The following is an 18,264-nucleotide window of genomic DNA, read 5'->3' on the forward strand; positions in this document are numbered from 1 at the left end:
CAATGATGAAGAACCAAAGATAGGATGAGAAAATGCTCTATGTGATGAACAGGGAGAGAAACCACAGTCCTAGCTTGTCTGACTATGGAACTCATTCCCACAAGAAAACTTGCAGGGCCAGAAACACGCCCCACCCCCTCCTGCAAAAAAAACAAAACAAAAAACCACCAGACTTCTCTAGGATACTTAGCTTTTCTCATGTTAGAATTGTTCAGCCTACATTTATAGGCATTCTGTAATTAGGAGGTGCCATGTTGCCATAGCCAACAATCTCCACATTATTTGGAAAGCAAACAGCAGCAACAATATTCTTTTAAAATGGCTTTTATTGAGACACTTTTAGGGATTCTGCAACATTTCCAGTTGGGAATCTTTATTTCCAACTCTTAGGGTGGCTAAACCCTTTTCTGAATGCCAAAAGGCACACTCCCACCACCTTAATGAGGAAACACACTGATCTGTCTCTACTCCGAAAGCCAACTGGGACCTGGACCCCAAGCCCTGTGGTGTCTTGTACGAGTCTCATTAGTCCTCCACGTACAACTCAGAAGCCTGTTAACCAGGGAGGGTAACTTCCAAATAAACGTGAGCTGGCCTAAATCCAGCTGGTATTTCTGATTTGGTAATCTACAGCATCTTAATTTGGGGACATCCTGTCCTAAGTTTTGGCTGGCGCATGTAGAATTTATAATCTACCTGTATAACAACAGATGTAACGTAGCTCCGTTCCAGCCCCAAATTCCTTAAAGGTTCTAATCTATTCTTGCACTTGTTCCTGTACTGTTGTTGAGAAGCTTAACATTTTAGGGAGAGGCTGGTCAAATCTCTACTCTCTGGTAACAGCATTAACAAGAGTCTTTTGGAAAGGGACTCAGAAGTTATGGACATCAGCCACTTCAGACTTCTTTACACCAGTATCCTTGACAGGTGACTGACCAGCCTCCTCATGGACTGGAGCATCCCATCGTTTTCATTGCTGGAAATGCTGGCCTAATTCTGCTTCCTTGTAACCTTCTGCTTTTTAGTACAAGTTGCTCTTGGGAATCTACGCATGGTAAAAATACCAGCTCCTTCCATCTTTACAGCCCTGTAAGTGTGTGCTCTTCAAAGCCTTTCCCTTAATAGCAAGATGGCCAAGAGTGGTACAGAGGCAGAGCTGCCTGCACTACAACTGTTCCCAGTGTAAGGTGAAAACGAACACTGAACTTCATCTACAAGGAAAAAAAACAAACAAACAACCCATCAGGCTATTAAGATTCTGCTTGCAAATTAATGCCAATCCATGTTTACATTTGTTTTTTTTTTAAATCACTGAGACATTTACATATATATCCAGGCTCTGCTCCTTAACAAAAGGTGAACTGAAAACTCCAGGGTGTCTATTTTCAGTTAAAAGAGAAAACAAAACAAAACAAAAAAAACGCAAAACAGATTTTGTACCAGGTGCCTCAAGAGAAAGCATTCTTTATGCAGATGACAGATCTTGGGTTTTCCACAAGTTTCCTCTGTGACTGTGGCTGCCATCTCTGATGAAAGAGTTATGGCATTAAATGGCAAAAGATATAATGGACACACAGGACTGTCATGGGTAATAAAGCAAATATTTACATTAAGCACAATACAGCAATTTATTTAGATGCTTAAAATGAATACAAAGGGAAATAAAGATCACAAAATTATACATACTACAACAGTGTGTCATATATTAGATGGTATAAATGAATGCACCATGATGGTGTTGAACTAAAGATAAAACTAAATATCCAAAATGCAGCACTCATTGGTTTGCTGCTTCAACACAACACACTTTTATACAGATCTAAAAGGTGTCAAAATTAGTAGCTGCAAAGTCAATTCTTGCATGTGATTTTAGCTTAAAAGATTTCAGAAAACAGATCTGAAATACCAGTTTTGTTTTTGACAGCTGTAATGTCAAGGATATTCAGAACAAGAAAAATCCTATAATACAAGAGAGTCCAGATATATATCTTACGTGGCTGGCCTCTGTTGCAAGATTGTACAAGGTTATGTGCAAAAACTAAGTCTGTCCAAAAGTCCATACTAGCGCAGTTTTGAGCTTTTGCTAGGTAAACTAGATATAGCGTTTATTACACAGCAAGGGCAACACTAAAAAAAGAAATCTATAATGGGCACACAATAACAGTATCATGAGCATCACTTGAATAGGTCTAAAAGACTGTACAAATATACATTTCAACTATTCAGAATGAATACATGAAAAAAAATCGCTTTTCCCAAAGTCTACTATACACATTAGACTGGTAGCTTGTATGTTGGCCCTACACTACCATGTGAATTACGCTTCTCAAAGACATCTGACCAATCATTTCACAGAGGGAAAGAAATGTTGAAAAGGCAGATAAAATAAACCTCTGCTTTTCCTCGTATGTATTCATGAGCCACCAGCTTATTGGTTTTTCACATTTAGTTACCGTGTCTGTCAGAGAAGGTTCTGAAGCAAGATCAGCCTGTCGTGTCATAGACTTAGAAATAACCACTGGAACTGCAGCGGCCACATGCCCCCCGGTCCAACCAGTACTCACAAGGCAGTACCAGTGAGAAGACAGCTTTGCAGTCACACTGAATGGAGATCAGAGTTCCAGGCTGCAGCATGTCACCAACGCCAAGGAACCTGGCACTTAGGCCTGTTGGCTGCTCAGTTTAACTCCGGCTAAGCTGCCATGCATGGGCTCAGCTACTCCGTCAGTCATGTTGTCAAACTGTTCCCCATCCTCACTGTCAATTGTGCTATTCTGCCACTCAATCTGGGGGTTAGATAAGCGCTCATCATTCTCAGCTGCATTCTTCCACTGTGACTGGTCCTTAGACCAAAATCCTTCAACTTTTCCATAGGAACTATTCTTCCATTTCAACTGCTCTCTGTCACCTTGCATGGTAGCCTTTTTTTTGGCAGCTGGCTTACTGCTCCTTGCATCTTCACTTTGGGAAGACTCATCAGACCAGGTTCCTGGTTTCATTTCACAGGTATTGTCCTCAAAGTCTGACACTTGTTGGGATCCAGGCCCACTCTCAGATGGAGAAGCTCCGTCTTTCCACTCAACAACATCGTCTTGGTCAACCTCACTATCAGAAGCATTGTGCATTAGTTTGGTTGGTTCCTCAGTCAAATGAATAGTTTCGTATTTTGAACCATCCTCCTCTTTTTGGTCTAGCTTCTCCTCAGATTCTAAAGCATCCTCAGGAATTACCTTCAGTACATGTTCCTCTGGGTTACTGTTAGAGATTTTAGGCTCAACTTCAAAAACAGGGTCAAAAGGGCTACCACTTTCATTGGATTCTTCTTCCAAATTTTCAAAACTGTCTGAGGAACTGTCATCTTCTTTCCCAAGGTTAAGCTTTTTGTCAGCAGTCTTACTAGCATTGACTCTGGAATCCTTCTCATCATGATTTTCAAATAGCCACTCAGCATCAAAATCCATCTCATGCTTGACTTTATTTAATTCTTTCATGTTAAACCCCAGCAACACGCCAGGCTTGTACTTTTCACAATCACGGACACATTTCTTCCTTTTGTTACTAAAATGGGAAGCAATGTCACTCTTCCATAACCATAAACTGGCTGCTAGCTTCTCAATTTCTCTCCTGGTGGGATAGGGCTGTTTGTTGAAATACTTTGTTAGAAAGCTTTTCCTGGCTTCATAGGAATCATCTTCATGACCCTTGGGGTCTAAAGCTAAAACAACAGGCTCTTCAGGCTTCTCTTCAAAGAAGCTGGGTGAATCACTATCATCATCTAATTTTCGTTTTTTCAGTAAGGGAAATTCCATTTGCTCATAAGTGCGCTTCACAGGTGCCAGGCTTGGAGACTGATTAAGCCGAGAGGGTGCATTTGTCTTATCCTGGCCATTTTGGGTCTTTCCAACACCCCTGCAGTGAACTAGATGCAGAGTGATAGTCGAGGCGGTCATGTTGCTGGTATACACACCAAGGCAATGGATACACTTGTAGGTGAGCTTTTTCTCAACTGGATGAACCGTCTGAATAACCTGGTGCCTCTCTCGTAAGTGATGTGCAAGTGCATCAGATATGGGTCCTTTTAGGATTGAAAAGCAAAGAGGACAAAGGGTTTTCCCAACATCTTTTTTATAGGGCACTGCAGCTTGAGGTGAACTTTTAACAGGGATATCTGCCTTTTCCTGAACTTTTGGCTGTGGCTTTGGAGGAACCGGAGGGTTATTTTGGGCATGGTAAGCAACAGATTCAGCTGGAGCATCCCTCAGATTGTATGTGGTCACCAGGAGATGGATGTTAGTGTGACTACCCTGCTGCAATGTCAAATCAAAGCTCAAAGTAGAATCTGTTTTAGGTCCCATCTCTTCATCAATGTGAACCATCCGCATGTGCGCGGCCATCTTCTCCACATCATTGAAAGTTGAACGGCAATATGGACAAGACAGACCATGAATTAACATATGGTTGAGGAGAGTATCTGTGGGCAAATAGCGATTACAGTAGAGGCATTTGCTAGTAAAATTGTGTATCTTCATAATGTAGTTGGCTACTGCTGGGACTTTCTCAGCTTTATGTTCTTTTTCGAAGTGCACACTATAGACATTTTCAGGAAAAAGCTCATTACAGATTGTACATATTTTCCACTTTTGAGTTGAGGAAGTGTTACCTGGGGGAGGGCCTGTGGCAGCTGCAGCAGGTTTGGAACTGGACTGACCTAACACTCTGGATGCCTGTGACTGGGAGAGGGAAGGAGACTTTAACTGGCCCGATGAGAGAGAAGAGGCATTAGCAGACTGCAGTGAGTATCTTGCTGGTGCCTGGGACCTCTGCTCTGACCCAAGCCCATAAGACCTTCCATTTCCACTTGGAAGTAACTGCTTTACAGACTGAGATTGTTGAGGAATAGAAACTGGTGCATTGCCACCTAGACCCAGTCTCATTGACTGACCAACACTGTAACCCTGGCCTACAGATTTGACTCCATAGTTGTTCTGCTGCAGGTGAACACTGGACATCATGTTGACTCCTGTAGAATTTAAGTTAGGCTTTGGTATTGAGAGTCTATTCACCATCTGCTGTGATGGTAAAGACCGGACATTTCCAGAAGCAAGGGAACCGATTCTTGGTGGAAGTCCCATGCTCTTCTTGTCTTGAGGTTTGGGAGCAATTAGCATCAAGGGTTTGGATCGGGGAACCACTACATTTGTGTGCCCAATCATGGCAGTGACCTGATAGCCTATACGTTCATGGTCTTCAATGACATGCTGTACCAAAGCTTCATAGGACTTTGGCATGAAAAGGCATCGCTTGCAGTGAATACTACTCTCTTCTCGGGCATTTGAGCCTAAGGGGACTGCCCCATTGAGTGATTTTTCTCCTGCCTTTGCTATGTAAGGTGCTGCCACATGCTGAAAATGTTCCCTGTAAATGTGCTTCCTAACTATTTCGTAAAGAGGATCTCGGTAAGTGCACTTCTTACAGTAATAAACAGCTTGCTCTACACTGTCAGCCTGCTTAGGTTTAAGGCCATCATTTTGTTTTATCTTTGAAAGTGCTGAGGCTGCTACTTGGTGCGCTGGCGTTTGGAGCATGGAATATTTTAATGTGTGTTTCCAAAGTCTTTTTGTCTGCATTGAAGGTACAGTAGGGGCAATTAAGGAGAATCCTATTTTCAAAGTCTTCACTATGGACATTTCGGAAATGACTTTTGTAGGCAGAGAAGAATTTTGAGGAAAATGGACAAGCGCTGCAGCAGAAAGGTTTTGTCCGATAGTCCTAAAGTAAACACAAAAACTAAAATTAGAATGCCACTTCAGATAGGCAGTTAACAGATTCCAGATCCCCCCCAGACATTCTTAATAATGCATTCACTTTAGGCCAGGCGTGGTGGCTCACTCCTGTAATCCCAGCACTGTGGGAGGCTGAGGTGGGTGCATCACCTAAGATCAGGAGTTCAAGACCAGCCTGGCCAACATGGTGAAACCCCATCTCAACTAAAAATACAAAAAAATAAGCTAGGTGTAGTGGGTGCCTGTAATCTCAGCTACTTTGGGAGGGTGAGGCAGGAGAATCGCTTGAAGCTGGGAGGTGGAGGTTGCAATAAGCCGAGACCGCGCCATTGCACTTCAGCCTGGGTGACAACAGCAAAACTGTCTCAAAAGACAAAACAAAAAAAAGCCACAGATTTTATTATGTTTTTTCCTTTTGTATAGTTAACTTTATAAAACTGAAACTCAAAAAAAGCTATCCTAAACCAAATATTTTGTCAGTGTAAATTAAAAGTCAATGCTAAGTTCTTAATGTTTAGGAAAAAAAAGTCACATTTTAGCCAAACTAAAGACAAATGACTTCAAGACAAACATTTTGCAGCTAGAAGTAACAATAACCTAAATGAAGGAAGTCGCTAAAGACTTCAGGTTTACTACACAGTCACGTGTTGCTAAACCACAGGGATGCATTCTGAAAAATGCATCATGGTGTGAAATCCTAGAGTGTATTCACACAGACCTAGATGGTGCAACCTACTACACACCTGGGCTACATGGCACAGCTTATTGCTCTTAGACTACAAACCTGTACAGCATGTTTCTGTACTGAATACCATAGGCAATGATTAACACAATGGTAAATATTTGTATGTTTAAACATAGCTAAGTACAGGAAAAGTATGGTAAAAATACGATATAAAAGATAACTGGTACAACTATATAGGGCACTTACCATGAACAAAGCTTACAGGACTGTAAGTTGCTCTGGGTGAGTCAATATGAAAGCCTGGGGCATTACTGTACACTACTGTAGACTTTATGAACACTTAAGCTACACAAATTTACTAAAAACAAAACAATTTTTTTGAGACAAAGTCTTACTCTGTTGCTCAGGCTGGAGTGCAGTGGCACAATCGGCTGACTGCAGTCTCAACCTCTTGGGCTCACACGATCCTCCCACCTCCACCTCAGTCCTGGGGACTACAGGTGTGTGCCACCACACTAGGGTAAATTCTGTAGAGATAGGGTCTCACTGTTGTCCAGGCTAGCCTTGAACTCCTGGGCTTGAGCAATCCTCCTGCCTTGGCTTCCCAAAGTGGTGGGATTGCAAGCCACTGTGTCCAGCCCTAAAAAATATTTTTTCTTGAATAACCTCAGCTTGCTGTGGTTTATACACTTTCCAATTTTTAACTTTTTTACTCTTTTGTAATACTTAGCTTAAAACACAAACAGATTGGCTGGGCACAGTGGTTCACGCCTGTAATCCCAGTACTTTGGGAGGCCCAGGCGGGTGGATTACCTGAGGTCAGGAGTTTGAGACCAGCCTGACCAACATGGTGAAACCCTATCTTTACTGAAAATACAAAAAATAGCCAGGTGTGGTGGCAGGCACCTGTAATCCCAGCTACTCGGGAGGCTGAGGCAGGAGAATCACCAGGAGGCGGAGGTTGCAGTGAGCCAAGATCAGAGCACAGCACTCTAGCCTGGGTAACATAGCAAGACTCCATCTCAAAAACAAAACAAAACAACACACATTGTACAGCTGTACAAAAATATTTTCTACCTTCATATACCTATTCTATAAGCTTTAAAAAAAAAATTTTTTTTTTTTTTTTTTTTTTTTAAACCCTTTCCCCAGCCACTTTGGGGAGCCAAGGCAGGTATGGATCACAAGGGTCAGGAGTTCGACACCAGCCTGGCCAACATGGCGAAACCCCATCTCTACTAAAAATACAAAAAATTAACCGGACGTGGTGGCGGGTGCCTGTAATTCCAGTTACTTGGGAGGCTGAAGTTGCAATGAGCTGAGATCGTGTCACTGCATTCCAGCCTGGGCGATAAGAGCAAGACTCTGTCTCAAAAAAACAAAAACAAAAAAACAAAAAACCCAAAAACTTTAAAAAAAATTTTCTTCTTAAAAACGAAGACACAAACACATACATTAGTCTAGGCCTAGAGAGAATGAGGATCAACAGTATCACTACCTTCCACCTTCACATCTTGTCCCACTGGAGGGTCTTCAGGAACAGTAACACATATGGAACTGCCACCTCCCATGGTAACAATGCCTTCTTCTGGATAACTGTGGAAGGACCTGCCTTAGGCTCTTCTTGAGGAAGTGTCACACTTACCAGGAGTAAGTCCAAGGTGTTTGTTTCCTTTTTTCATCATAGATTTGCTTGTAAGCAGATAATGAACCATGAATATTCTTCTCTATTAACGAAAGCCTTTTGGTATTGAGATCCATGTTTTCAAACTTTGTTGTTGTTGCTTGAGACGGAGTTTTTTTTCTCTTGTCACCCAAGCTGGAGTGCAATGGCACGATCTCGGCTCCCTGCAACCTCAGCCTCCCCAGTAGCTGGGATTACAGGCGCCCACCACCACGTCCGGCTAATTTTTTTGTATTTTTAGTAGAGACAGGGTTTCACCATGTCAGCCAGGCTGGTCTCAAACTCCTAACCTCAGATGATCCACCTGCCTCAGACTCCCAAAATGCTGGGATTACAAGTGCGAGCCACCACACCCAGCCACGTGTTTTCAAACTTAAGGAGCTTGCTGAGGTCTGCACTGCTAAATCCTTCACTCTGAATTTTCTTGAGGGTTCTTCTTTTGCTTTTCCTGCAGTTTCCTTTTCTCTTTCCTCTTCACCTATGCGTTCTTGTTCCAGTTCCCATAGCTCCTCACTAGTCAATTCCTCAGGAACCACCTCTAGGAGCTCTTCTATATCGTCCTCATCCACACCCAGGTTAAAGTTGTTTGCCATCTCAACCACAGACTTTGTGATTTATGCAAATCCTTTTAAGTCATGGACAAACCTCTTGAGTGTATTCTTCCAGATGTCATTCATACACTCCTTGATGACATCACCCCAAGCCCAAGCAAGATTCTTAATGTAGTCAAAGATATTGTAATCCTTTCAGAACTGTATCAGAATCTTCTCAGTGTCTTCCTCAGCTGTGATGACAGGACAAAGGCCTTTCTCAGATAGTAGGCCTTAAAAGCTGCTGTAACTCCATCAGTTGGATCAAAGAGGTGGTGTTTGATACTGGGATGAAAAATGCCACTTAAAGGAGGCATCTGCTTATTATCGACAATAAGCAAAAGCTTGAAGGGTATGTTATTCTCTCAATACTACTTCTCAATTTTGTGGGCATATCAATTCAGGACAGCATCTTGAAAGAGGAGCTGGGTCACCCATGACTTATGTCTCCTGCAATGCACTGGCCAAGTGTGTGTATATTGATATGCTTGAAGCCCCTAGGGTTCTCACTGTGCCAAATCACAAAGGGTTTCAATTTGTGGCCTGCAACATTGCCCCCAAGCAAGACTGTCATCCAGTCCTTAAAAGCCTTGAAGTCTGGCGTTGCTTTGGTCTCCTTATGGATGAAAGTGCTTTCAGGCATTTGTTTCCAGAATAGAAAGGTTTCATCCATACTTAAAATTTGCTCTGGCAAGTGATTTTCCTCCAGACTCAGCTTATCTAGAGTTTCCCAAAATTCTTCAGCTGCCTTCACATCAGCACTCACAAACTCACCACTTTCCCATTATGTAATGAAACTATTCTTTTTATAATTGTTTAAACCACCCAGAACTAGCAGTAAATTCAACATCACAGCCATGTCCAGCCTTTTCTTTCAACACCACACACACAGTTTTTGCTCTGCTCTGTGATCATCATGGTGCGGAGAGGTACACAGCACCGTGTGCACCTGTGTCTGCTCTTCACTCCAGGTCATCAGAAGCTTCTCTGTGTCTGATAAAGGTCCTTCTTTAATTTTTGTTAGTCTCATTGCCTTCAATGAAGCAGATGCTTTAACAGCTTCTGTCACTTTGCTCTTGTTCTTCCAAGATCGTAGCTATGGTAAAATGGGACATGCCTGACTGGCAAGAAATAACCATCACTGATTCTCCACCTTCGTAGTCCTTAATCACTTCTAACTCTGTTTCCAGGTCACTCAACATGGCCCCTTACTGGCAACATTATGGATTTTGTATGCTTAGGGGCCATGATGAACAAAATACCATGAGATTAAACCAAGCACAAGAATATGATGCCATCAAGAGACGTAGTAAACACGAGCTATATGAAGCTGCTACTAGTTTACCATGAAAAGCTGTTTTAAAAAGTAGAAGTACACTCTAAAATAATACAAAGTATATACAGTAAATACATAAATACAGTTTTTGGTAACAGTTTTTAATTGCCATCATCAAGCAGCCATGTGCGGATGTGTCCGTCTAGTACGGACTGCACATGCAACTATGCTTCCCCAGGACTATAATGGGCCGAAAAATTTCTGTCACGTAGCATTTACTATATAGTTGGCCCTTCAACAACATGGCTTTGAACTGCCTATATGTGGATTTTTTCCTAACAAATGCAGATCAGATCAAAGATACAATATTCTTGGGAAGCTCAAATCTCCTATACAGAGAGCTAGCTTTTGGTACATGCAGGTTCCACAGGACCAACTGTGGGACTTAAATATGCAAGGATTTGGGTAATGAGTTTTTTTTTTTTTTGAGATGGAGTCTTGCTTTTGTCCCCCAGGCTGGACTGCAATGGCACGATCTCAGCTCACTGCAACCTACACCTCCCGGGTTCAAGCGATTCTCCTGTCCCGCCGCCCCTAACCCCTTCCAACCCCGAGTAGCTCGGATTACAAGCATCTGCCCGCCCGGCGAATTTTTGTGTTTTTAGTAGAGATGGGGTTTCACCATGTTGGCCAGGCTGGTCTCGAACTCCTGACCTCAGGTGATCCACCCGCCTCAGCCTCCCAAAGTGCTGGGAAGATAGGCATGAGCCCCAAGCCCGGCTGGTAATGAGTTTTTAATCATTATTTGAGTGTACCACCTCTTATTTTTTTTTTTTAAAGTTAACTCTAAAACAGCTTCAGCCAGGTCCTTCAGGAGGTATCCAGAAGACGACACTGCCATCACAGGAGATGATGGCTCCATGTGTGTTACTGCTCCTGAAAACCTTCCAGTGGGACAAGATGTGAAGGTGGCAATGGTAATACCATTGATCTTGACCCTGTGTAGGCCTAGGCTAATTATGTGTTTGTGTCTTAGTTTTAACAGTTCAAAAGTTAAAAAAAAAGTTTAAGACTAGTAAAAGTTTGTAAGTATATGAAGACAAAATATTTTATATAGCTGTACAATTTTTTTTTATTTTGAGCGGTAGCAATGTTCACTGTGAAGAGCGAAAGGACAAAGCTTTCACAGTGTGGAAGGGGGACCCAAGCAGGTTGCCGTGTTTGTGTTTTAAGCTAAGTGTTATTACACAAGATTTAAAAGTTAAAAATATAAAGTTTTATTTTTTATGTAGCCTAAGTGTGTTTATAAAGTCTACAGTGGTGTACAATAATGTCCCTTCATATTCACTCACCACTCAGAGCAGAGGAAGTTTCCATTCCTGCAAGTGCCCAATACAGGTGTACCAATTTTTATCTTTTATACTGTATTTTTACTGCACCTTTTCTATGCTTCACTATGTTTAGAAACACAAATACTTACCATTGTGTTAATCACTCTTAGGGTATTCAGTATAGTAACATGCTGTTCAAGTTGGTAGCCTAGCAGCAACAGGCCACACCACGCAGCGTAGGGGTATACCAGGCTATACCACCTAGGTCTGTGTAAGTACCCTTTATGATGTTTGTACAACAATGACATCACCTAACAAGGCATTTCTCAGATGCAATTATTAAGCAATGCATGATGGTATTATGTGCTGTAAATAACTGTATGTGCTATACTTCTATATGACTGGCAGCACAGGTGTGTTTACACCTAGCATCACTACAAACATGAGTCATATGTTGCGCTATGATGTCATTAGGTAGTAAATTTTTCAACTCCATTATATTCTTATGGGACCACTGTTGTAGATGTAGTCCGTCACTGACCAAAATGTCGTTATGTGGCAAATGACTTCGGTAAAATTCAGGGTCCAGAATGTTTTAGTGCAATTACACAATTACAAGAGATAAAGCTGTATCTTTTGTTCCTTTCCCCTTTATGGATAAATTTTCATAGAAAAAAGGCAAATCTCCATTTTTTTCTCTGATTAAAGTACAGTATAGTCTTAGATTCAGTGCTGATCAGAAGAAAGACTGGTCTGAAAAGCTGGCTTTTCTTCTGTAAGCCTTGCTGTTCCTTCTCAACCAAGAATGCTTCAAAAGAGCTAATGAAGTAACAGCTGCTTTGATTCAAATCAAGAAGTTAAATAAAAATGTCCTATAGACTGTGAGGAGGGTGTGGTATTTAAAAGCCAATAATACATTATAGAATATACTGATATCAAAGAGTAACTTTCAGAATTATGATTGTTAACACTTATGCAGTCAGTCCTTCGATGAAGACAGGTGAACCGACACATGCTTGGCGAGACATCTTTTCTCCCTAGAAACCTACTTTGTTTCAGATACTGGTTTGAACCAAGATGAAATACTCTGCTTCTCCTCAAAGCTCAACTCTTCTTGAGTATTCAGCTATGAGGCTTTCAGATTGATAAAACTGAAATAAATGCTGTGTCCCACTGGAAAGCATTCTCATTCTAAGACTGCTGGTTAGTACCTCTGCCTGGGGTATTTAAAAAAAAAAAGTCAAATATCTGAGGTAAAGTTTAAAAGTACTAATTTCCTGAAAAGAATGTTCCAATAGATGAACAGATTATTAATGCAGAATGAGAATCACTCCTAAAATAAGTAATGGTAAAAATTAAATTGACAATTACCTCTATGCAAAAGGAAATACCACCTATACCTCCCTCTATCTGTATGACATCATCATCATCTACTGACACCTGCTGGCACTGCTAATATTGTTTTTAATGTCAATTTGTAAAAAGTTTTCTCTGTCACTGACATCCTACAGAGTCACCTCCCCAGGCCTCCCATAGAAGTTGGGTGCCATTAACATAGAGAAATTAAAAAAGCTTAAATATAAGGAAGGGTCTTGTCTTTTTCTGTGCAGAAAAAAACAAGAATAGCAACACAGATGCAGAAAAACAGAGCCAGAGCACTTTTCGGGGAAATGGTGGGATACAGCAGGCTTCGTAACTTTTAAGTAACAAAATTTCCTTTTCTTCTTACACCTCAAGTTTCAGTCCAATGACAAAAAACCACAAACAAAAAGTTTTTCTTAGTCTTCCCACTGGTCGGGAAAATATGAAATGCAATTTTGACACTTTCGATGTTTGGCATTTGCCCACAATCACTGCATTGCCTAGGGCTGAGAGGAGTACACCAAGCAGCTGCCATCTGAGGCCTCCTGTGCCACCACACCAAGCAGCTGCCATCTGAGGAGGCCTCCTGTGCCACTACACCAAGCAGCTGCCACCTGAGGCCTCCTGTGCCACTTACCTGGTTTTTCGTAAGTGAAGGATCCCACAGGCCTACATCCTCCCATGTAGTGTTTTTCAAATAAAAGTCATTAGGTTCAAATTGTTTAAAATCCTAGAAAACAGTGAAAGAAGTTTACGAAAACATAGTGGTATAAATGCTAACCTCATCTTACATGTAAATCCCACCTCTTAACTAAGATGGGGAGAGGCACAGGAAAACCAACGTCAATAAGGACTTAAACTAGGAGTGATGAGGCTCTTAAATATAAAAAGGCATATGGAAGTTGCAGTCTACATTTTATATTAACCAACCACTTTCCTGACGGTCAGCCAGGTTTCCAAGGAAACTGCTGGAAGTTCTAATTAAGTAAAAAAATTCAGCCACACACTAATATCAAAGCACTTTTCATTAGAGTACTGTAACTTGTCAGTTACAGTACTGGAATCACGTCTAAAATAGCAATGTTTGCTTATAGCACTGCAGATACGATTTCTGGTTCTGTGCAAAAAAAAAAAAAAGTTTTTTGAGGGAAGGGGGCAGGAGATCAGATCAGAAAGAAAACTCAGAAATTTCAAACGCAAAAAGGCAGAAAGAAAGCTATTCAAAGAAAGTTAAGCAGTATGATGTTAAATTTATACTCTCATGAAAAAATTTAATGGTCCACTTCCCTCCAGACTAGGAAGATTGAAAGTCTTAGGGTAAAATCCCACTTGTTCCTAAAAAGTTCACAGTTCAAGGTGGAAAATGAAGTCTACACATAAATAATCATAGGAGGAACAAATCAAATGCATGATAGAAAATGTACTGTGATGTTGGAATTATTTCTATGAAGATGACCCCACAGAGTGCAAAGTGAATGGACTGTTTCATTTGGGCAGATCTACCTGAACTTTGGGGTTGGAGACGGGCTACTTCCACACTTGGAACAACATAACTAGAGAAGTCGACTTTTGAGCAGCTTCAGTTTCCATGACATACTCTTCAAGTGTTATTAGTGGAACTCAAAATAAGAAAACCTGTTGCATGAATGAATTTGCTTTTTTACTTCCAATTCCATTCAAACATTTACTGACCACCTATTATGTGCAAAACATTGTGCTAGGTGCTGGGGCTAAATGGATAAACAAGGTAGCTATGGTCCCTAGCCAGCTAGAACTTAAAGGTTAGTAGGGGAAACAGCTTCAAACATTTCTTTTCATTCAGGGACTTTGACCAACAAACCGTTAAGACCTGAAACAGTGAGATGTTGAAAAGGAGGAGACCACTGTATGGCTATCCCACAGGGCTGTTATAAAGCTCATAGAATAAAACAGCTTGAAAAACAGTTGATAAAGCCCAAACTGTTATACAAGGGGGAAAGTAATAGTCTATGATGGGTCAAAAGGGGCAACAAATGCTCAAATCCTAAGGAAAGAGACGACAAGCACCCACACAAGCATGCCTCAACAATTAGAAGGTCAACCAGAACATTCAAGCGTATCAGAATGAGAACAGGCTTTGAGTCCCACAGACACTGCCACTTTCTCAGCTGCAAGGCTGGGCCTATTTATTGGTTCTTCATCTGTAAAGTGTAGATAAGAATTGCTACACTGCCTCCCGCCTCCATGGTTGTTCTAAGGATTAAACGTATAGACAACTTTACGACACCTAGTTCAATGCCTGACATGCTTAAGTCCTCAATGGTAGCCTTTTGCTTCAGGATGCAAAAATGAAAAAGCCCATTTTAGGGAGAAAGGCACAAGTTACGCTGTTGAGAATGCTTTCATGAGCTACTGCTGTGGCTGAAATTCAGAATCACATCTAAGATTTAGCCATCATGGCCACTGACACAAAGTAATGGATCAGAAGCTGAGTCATGTTAAAATTTAAAAATGACATGCTACTTACTTCTATATGTTCTTTACAGTATTCCAACCCAATGTCACTAAGTATTTTTTTCACAGTTTTCCGGGCTTTTCTTAAACTGCCAAGATTGTTGACAGGAAGTTGGAACATAGTTTCTATTGGAAAAAAAAATTTAAGTCAAAGTCAAAACACGTACAACTTGTAATATTTACTAATTCCACTGATGACAGGATCATAAACCCTACCCATCTGACAAAAAAGGTGCACAGGTATCCTCATCTAGTGTGTACACACACAGACACACACGCTTGCATGTGCATATGGCTCGACTTATCCATCCATCCATCCATCCTTTTTTTAAGACAGAGTCTTGCTCTGTCGTGCAGGCTGGAGTGCAGTGCAGTGCACTCATGGTTCATGACTGCAGTGCACTCACGGTTCACCATAGCCTCAACCTTCTGGGCTCAAGTGATCCTCTCGCCTCAGCTTCCCAAGAGGATGGGACTCCAGGAGTGCGCCACTATGCCCAACTAATTAAAAAAATTTTTTTTTGTAGAGACTAGGTCTCACTATGTTGCCCAGGCTGGTCACAAACTCCTGGACTCAAGCCATCCTCCCACCTTGGCATCCCAAAGTGCTGGGATTACAGGTGTGAGCCACTGAGCCGGGCACGTATCTACTATACTTTGAATACTTAAAGCAGGCAGGCAAAATAAGTACTCTCTGACCTTCCCAGTTTTTAACAGGACATTTTGACTATGAGTCTAATCTGGCGTAATTCTGATAAGACTTTTAAAAAACAGTTCAGCAATGAACTTCAAGTTGAAAATCAGAGAAACAATAGCAATCAATTATTTTTAAATCAAGTGTTCTTTTCTCCTTTTGATGTTGAACATCTGAAAACAGAAAAATGCTTACCAGTTCATCATCATTACACAGTTTTGAGTGCCAGGGTAAAAAGGTTTTTGTTGAATTGCAACTGTCCTGCCTACTGCTATGGTATTCTTAAAAAAAACCAAACAAACAAAAACCAAAAACCTTAAGTTTCTGTATACTTCCCAAACTAAATACAGTAATGATATGTGACTCGACCAACACATGCCCCCACTCCACCCGTGCCTGCAACACACCTGGGCAAAGGCACTCACAAATGTTAACTGTTACAGACTTTAAAGAGGATCCTTTTGAAAAAACGAAAAGCCTGTATGTGTGTAAGGGAACTGAAAAATTATTTTAATGGCCTCATACATTAAATTAGATAGATCAACTTTCCCAAGTTCCTTAAAACAAAAGCTTGTCTTTAATGAGAAAATAAAATCAGTAAAACTTGGGCAATTGAGAATATGTATGGTTTCTAATGAGATCATAAATGCTTCTCATAATATCATAAAAATTTATCAATAATCCAAATCTAACACAATTTCACAGAATATCAAGTTCTAAAACCCAAAATAGCAAAAACAAAAGGCAACGCACCAGGAATCAAAATTTAATATATGCAAATCCAGTTTTCTAATTAATAAAGGCTGTTACTCTGTAATACTAATATCATCTGTAAATGGCAAGTCAACTAATCCAAATGTAATAAAATGTTGCCTCATTTATTACTCTAATCCAAAATCAACGTTAACTACAAAAAATGGGAAATAAAAGGAGAGAGTGAAATCTACCAAAATCAAACAGTAACCCCTAGAAATTTTCAAACTGGGTATGTTACTCTAACTTAGAAGTCTCAAAATATTCTATATAAAGTACCAAAGAATAACTGGGGCCAAAAATGAAAAGTATTTTGAAAAAAACTTCTCGGCCTTATCATAACTCAAAATAGAATTGCTGCTCACTATGAAGCAGTGACTGTGATGTCCCCTGCCCTCTCTGCTCTGCTAATAATCTGACTATTGTGAAGCCAACTACAGACTTAGAAGTCACTTCTGATATAAATTAAGACCAAATCAATTATTTTTCGTCCAAATTGTATTGCTAAATTATTTTAAACCATCTTTTTGTGGTGGCTTAAAATCGGCAAATTCTTTAACACTTGCTTCCTTTAAAACAATTACTACATGCTGGGCGCGGCAGCCCACACCTGTAATCCCAACACTTTGGGAGGCTGAGGAGGGCAGATTACGAGGGGTCAAGAGATCAAGAACAGCCTGGCCAACATGGTGAAACCCCATCTCTACTAAAAATACAAAAAATTAGCTGGGCATAGTGGCACCTGCCTGTAGTCCCAGGAGGCTGAGGCAGGAGAATCGCTTGAACCTGGGAGACGGAGGTTGCAGTGAGCCAAGATCACACCACTGCACTCCAGCCTGGTGACAGAGTGAGATTTCGTCTCAAAAACAAACAAAAAACAAACACAGTTACTACAAACCAGGTCTTTTAGAGAGAAGCACATGCTAGAAAAATATTTCAGAAATACAGAAAAGTGTCACAGGCTAATTCTGAAGAAACCAGGTATTAAAATGGATGCCCACAGATACCCAAGACTGGGAGGAGACATCTTGTTTCTCTATTCATTTCATAAACTCTCTCTGAGCCAAAATTCAGTTCTTTGGGAACTTCCTGAGTGAACTCTGCTTCACACTTCATAAGAGATGTGTCCAGAAGCCGGACATTAATGGTTTCCCTGCCTTCTGGATGAGTGGCTCAACAATCTTAGAAAAACAAAGACATAAAGATTTGGAAATGCAGCCACCACTTGGGTCATTAGTCTATAGAAAACATTAAGAAGAATCAAGCGGCAGCTTGGGGGAAAGAAAAACCCATTCTTTTAAGTGCCTACCCACAGCTTAAAAAGTTGGTTTAAGACATTAAGGTGAAGCATCTCACTGCCTGGTAGGTATTTTTTTCTGAAAAAGTGAGTATGCCCATAAGGGAACTTAGTTGTTAAGAAACTTGTAATTTATAAAAAGCGGTATTTCAGCCACAGAGTTGGTGTTGGGTTTACTTATCTATTTTGAATTTAAAAGGCTTATAAATAAAGCAGTGACACTGCTTACTGGGAAATGCTGTACCGAAAAAATGTTATTTTGCTGTAGGCTTAGTAACTAAGAGGAATCTGTATTTTTTTTTTTTTTTTTTTTTTT

At 40.8% G+C, this 18,264-nt stretch overlaps 1 protein-coding gene across 1 annotated transcript in view; it reads right to left on the reverse strand.

Moving 5' to 3' along the window:
- Positions 1 to 308: 308 nt before the first annotated feature.
- The window catches only part of ADNP (activity dependent neuroprotector homeobox), a 41,451-nt gene continuing 23,495 nt past the window's right edge, over positions 309 to 18,264 (reverse strand). The window contains 4 exon segments of the mRNA XM_017888135.1: positions 309 to 5,532; positions 5,534 to 5,769; positions 13,349 to 13,441; positions 15,218 to 15,330. Coding sequence (XP_017743624.1) covers positions 2,661 to 5,532; positions 5,534 to 5,769; positions 13,349 to 13,441; positions 15,218 to 15,325 — 3,309 coding nt within the window. The 5' untranslated portion in view covers positions 15,326 to 15,330 and the 3' untranslated portion in view covers positions 309 to 2,660.

The sequence above is a fragment of the Rhinopithecus bieti genome, unplaced genomic scaffold (assembly GCF_001698545.2).
Source record: "Rhinopithecus bieti isolate Rb0 unplaced genomic scaffold, ASM169854v2 scaffold_15834, whole genome shotgun sequence".
Classification (NCBI taxonomy): Eukaryota; Metazoa; Chordata; class Mammalia; order Primates; family Cercopithecidae; genus Rhinopithecus; species Rhinopithecus bieti.